This window comes from Solanum verrucosum, unplaced genomic scaffold (genome assembly GCF_900185275.1).
Source record: "Solanum verrucosum unplaced genomic scaffold, falcon-dt-bn FXZP01000062.1, whole genome shotgun sequence".
NCBI classification, from domain to species: domain Eukaryota; kingdom Viridiplantae; phylum Streptophyta; class Magnoliopsida; order Solanales; family Solanaceae; genus Solanum; species Solanum verrucosum.
Genome location: NW_026020477.1, coordinates 3,166,023 through 3,170,509, shown reverse-complemented (window position 1 = coordinate 3,170,509; position 4,487 = coordinate 3,166,023). Strand labels below are relative to the sequence as shown.

The 4,487-nt window shown below is 33.9% G+C and overlaps 1 protein-coding gene across 1 annotated transcript; it reads right to left on the bottom strand.

The window, feature by feature from the left end:
• Positions 1-946: 946 nt before the first annotated feature.
• LOC125809381 (uncharacterized) lies at positions 947-1,647 on the bottom strand. The gene is made up of 3 exons (XM_049489034.1): positions 1,490-1,647; positions 1,165-1,421; positions 947-1,074 (listed from the first exon to the last, which is right to left on the bottom strand). The coding sequence occupies exons 1-3, from the start codon at positions 1,645-1,647 to the stop codon at positions 947-949; spliced, it is 543 nt and encodes a 180-aa protein (XP_049344991.1).
• Positions 1,648-4,487: the final 2,840 nt, after the last annotated feature.

Sequence of the window (4,487 nt, the reverse complement as noted above, 5' to 3'; positions counted from 1 at the left end):
AATATTTTCCATAGATGATGGGTGTACTTGCAACGTAAAAACTGATGGTTAATAGCCTCAGATGTTTCACCACATAGGAAACACCTGAAACACAAGGTAATCCCCCTCTTCATAACACTGTCCTATGTAAGAACTGCTTCCTTAGCCATTGACCAGACAAAAAAGGAAACTTTGTGAGGGATTTTACCCTTCTATATTTGCTTCCAAGGCCAACTTGAGCGCCGTTGATCTGTCTGATCCATCATCTTATAGGCTTTGTTGACTTTTAACACTCCCTTGTCATCTCCTGTCCACCACAATTTACCCTCTCATATGGCTGTCTATAGTCCAGCGAAAGTGTCCACAGTGTTTAAAAATTTAGCTCATTATTTCCCAATCATTAAGATTTCTTCTGAAAGTGAAATTACATCCTTTTGGTGACCATAGATTTGCTATAGTGCACTGTTGAAACATGATTAGGTTGTAGATGTCTGGAAAGAGATCTTCCATGTTGCCTTTCTCATGCCAAATGTCCTTTCAAAATCTGGTCTTACTCCCATCTATTACTTTTGCCTTCAAGTTATCCACAAGATTCTGATGGACCTCCAGAGGCTAACCCCTTAAGGAGTGGTTACTTCTTTAGTTATCTAGTTGTCCTTTTCTTCATATTTAGCTCCAATTACTTTCCTCCATAGCATCTGGTTGTTGTTTGCATACTTCCACAACCACTTCATACTAAGAGTCTTGCTTTGCAATTTCAGATTTTTTATTCCTAGACCTCTATTTTTCTTGCTTGTCATGACTTCCTCCCATTTAACCAAATGGAAGCTTTTCTTTTCTTTGTTGCCTTGCCACAAAAAATTCCTCCTGATACAATCCAACCTTTTAGTGACCTTAGTTGGGATAGGAAACAAAGACATTATATAGGTTGGCAAAGCATTAAGTACTGAGTTAATAAGGGTCAGTACTAAGACTTCCACTTGGCCAATTTCTTCTCACACTTCTCAACCACGCTACTCCATATGTCTATGGGCTTGGATTTGTCCCCCAAAGGCATTTCCAAGTATATAGTAGGCAGATCTCCTATCTCACCACCTAGAATTGATGTTAAACAACACATGTTGTTTATTTCATTTATAGGATACATTACACTATTCCTTCAATTGATATGCAAACCAGATATACCTTCAAATAAGATCAGAATCAGTTTTAGATACTTCAGTTGTTCCTCCTCAGTATCATAGAAAATCAGGGTATCATCTGCATATTGCAAGTGTATCACTTCTAGTCTCTCAACACCTTCTTTGGCCACATCAAAACCTCTTAACCAGCCTCTCAAGTTAGCAGTTTTATCATGTTGTTTAAACCCTCTATAGTGATCACAAACGAAAAAGGTGACAAGGGAGCACCTTGCCTGAGACCTCTTTGGGTTTGAAAGAAACCTGCAGGGTTACCATTGATGAGTATTGAGAATCTAACAGTTGATATGCAAAATTTTATCCACTTCAACCATTTCTGCCCAAAACCCATCAGATTCAACATCTTCACTAAGTATTTCCAGTTAACATGGTCATAAGCTTTCTCTATATCCAACTTACATAGGACACCTGGCTTCTTTTGGTTATTTCTAGAGTCAACTGCTTCATTTGCAATCAAAATTGAATCCATTATTTGTCTCCCTTTAACAAAAGTCATTTGTTGTGAGTCTACCAACTTGTCCACCACCCTTTTCAACTATTCAGTCAGAACTTTGGAGAAAAGTTTGTAGATGCTACCAATTAGACTAATTGGCCTGAAGTCCCTCAACTCCTTGGCACCTTTCTTTTTGGGTATAAGAGCTATAAAAGTTGCATTAAAACTCTTCTCAAAAACTTCATGTTCATAGAAGTTTTGAAAGGAATCCATATGTCTTGTTTTACCACATCCCAACATTTAATAAAAAAAACCATAGTAAAACCACCTGGACCTGCTGCTTTGTCAACTGCACACAACTTCAAACATCTAAGCACTTCACTTTCCTCAAAGTTGCTTTGCAGAGCCTGATTATCTTTGTTAGAATAGGAATAGGTTTATACAATCCTATTAAAATAGGAATATGTTTATACAATCCTATTAGAATAGGATAGGTTTATACAATCCTATTAGAATAGGAATAGTAATAGAAATAGAAATAGGAATACTAAATAGTATCCTACTTGGTAAAAGATTGTATTCTAGGGTCTATAAATAGGGTCTCAATGTAATAATGTTAACAACACAACAATTCAATAATATTATTTTCCTATATTTCTCACAATCTTCTTCTCTTAGGAAAGGACATTGCACATTTATGTACTCAGGTCTCCACTGAGATGATTCCTTATACAACATTTTATAATATTCAACAATTTCCCCTTTAATTCAACTTAGCTCTTGCTTCAATTCTCTCTGTATCATGAGCTGATCAATGTTGTTGTATCTCTGATGTGCATTTGCTATCTTGTGAAAGAATTTAGTATTCTTATCACCTTCCTTCAGCCATAGAGCCCTTGATTTTTGTCTCCACGAGATCTCCTCCTATTTTATCAACTCTTCATATTTCAACATCAATTTAGATTTTTTGGCAGACTCCTCATTAGTAAGGATTTTTCTTCCCTCTACAGTGTTACACTCTATCTGTCTCTACATATTCATATAATAGCAAAACAGTGTGGTACTTGTATAACAATACGCCATTTAACAAACTTACTGGAACCTTTCAACTGGGGAATTTCATTAAACATATTAGTTGTGCTAAAATTCTTCAAATATATTGATTTTTCAATTGCTTCAAGCATACTTTCACATAATTTTAGGTGCATCAATTCTTAAACTGAGTTAGGATAGATGAAACAAAGTACTGTGCACTTTGTTAGATGGAAAAAAAAGAGAGGAGACATCTAATTAACATAAAACTAAAAGGGACACTGACATAGAATTTGCAATACTTCTTATGGGCTTGTACTTAAGTATCTAAATTCAGAAAAATTATTGATATGCACACAGAAAATCAATAGTAAACAACACAAATAGCTTGCACATTGTACTATAAACAAAATGGTATGAAAGTTCATTAGTTAAAGAAAGATTGCTTTAGAACCTCCACAACACAAATAGCTCGCACATTCAGCCATGAATTCTTTAAGATTAGAGGAAAACTGATGTAGAGAGAAAGCATGACGAAAAATTTCACTCTATTTTTATTGAAGAGAATGGGAGGAAGTGTTAAATTTATTTATTTTTTCCGAATCGCAAAAATCAAAAATAAATCAATTGACAAAAGAAAGATTATTATAGAAATGAAGAAGAAATAGAAAGGAACCTGCCATACCCGGATGAGGAGATGAAGAGATCAGTTGATATGTTCTAGGAATGGTTGCTGCATTTTTATTTTTTTTTTATTTTTTTTTATTTTTTGGGGGGGGGGGGGGAGAGGGGGTGTTGGGTTACGAAGGGTGATTAGGGCGTCATGCGGAGCTTACAATTGCAAATAATATGATTGATAAATCAGACAACACATAAAACTATACTAAAAGACATAATATTATTATATGATGGGACCAATTGACCCACATAATTAAAAACTAATAAAAACATAAAAACTGTAGAGAGAAAATCTCCCCATAAACAAAACTCTCTAAATGACTACATTGTGGATACTATTGTTATTGTGTTAGAAGAAACAAACTTATATTTATAGAATCCTAGAACCTTTCCTACTAGAAAAAAACTAGCTACTCCAAAATATTTTCCTAAAAGGAAAGAATAAACCAAATATGAAAGAATATTATATTTTCCTTTCAGGAAAAGTAAAAACATTTATGGTAATGTTTTGTCTTTTCTTTAAGGAAAAATAAATCTTAAATTATGGTAAGAAAATCAGGGCAAAACCCTAACAGGGTGGAGGGTTTGAGATAGTAAAGAAAAACGATTGTTAGAGCTTTTAGAGAAAATTGAATAAAATGTGTCAAATAAGTCTTTGTTATTGTAAAACTAAAGCAAAATAAGACAAGAAATATAGAAGATGAAACAATAGAAATAGGGAGACAAGACATAAAAGTTTTTCTTATTATTCCAAGTCTTCACCAAATTTTCAAGTGTCTACAATATGAATTCTTATGCCTCTATTTATAGTGTAACATAGAGGCATACAAAAGTTTAGTCATAAACATGACATTAACATAAATATAATGGAGAAGTTTATGGAAGTGAAAGGTTACAAGAATAATGTTATAAAGGTGGAGGTTATGGAGGTTATGATTATCCTTGATGCAGTGGACATCCACAATATATTATTTTATAACACTCCCCATTGGATGTACATAGATAATATGCCTTGTTAAAACCTTACTAGGAAAAAACCCCGTGGGAAAAAATCCTAGTAAAGAAAAAAGAGTACATATATCTTTTTATACGCTTTGAATGCTGCCTCGTTAAAAATCTTACTAGAGAAACCCAATTGGGATAAAACCATGGTTAAGAGATAGAGT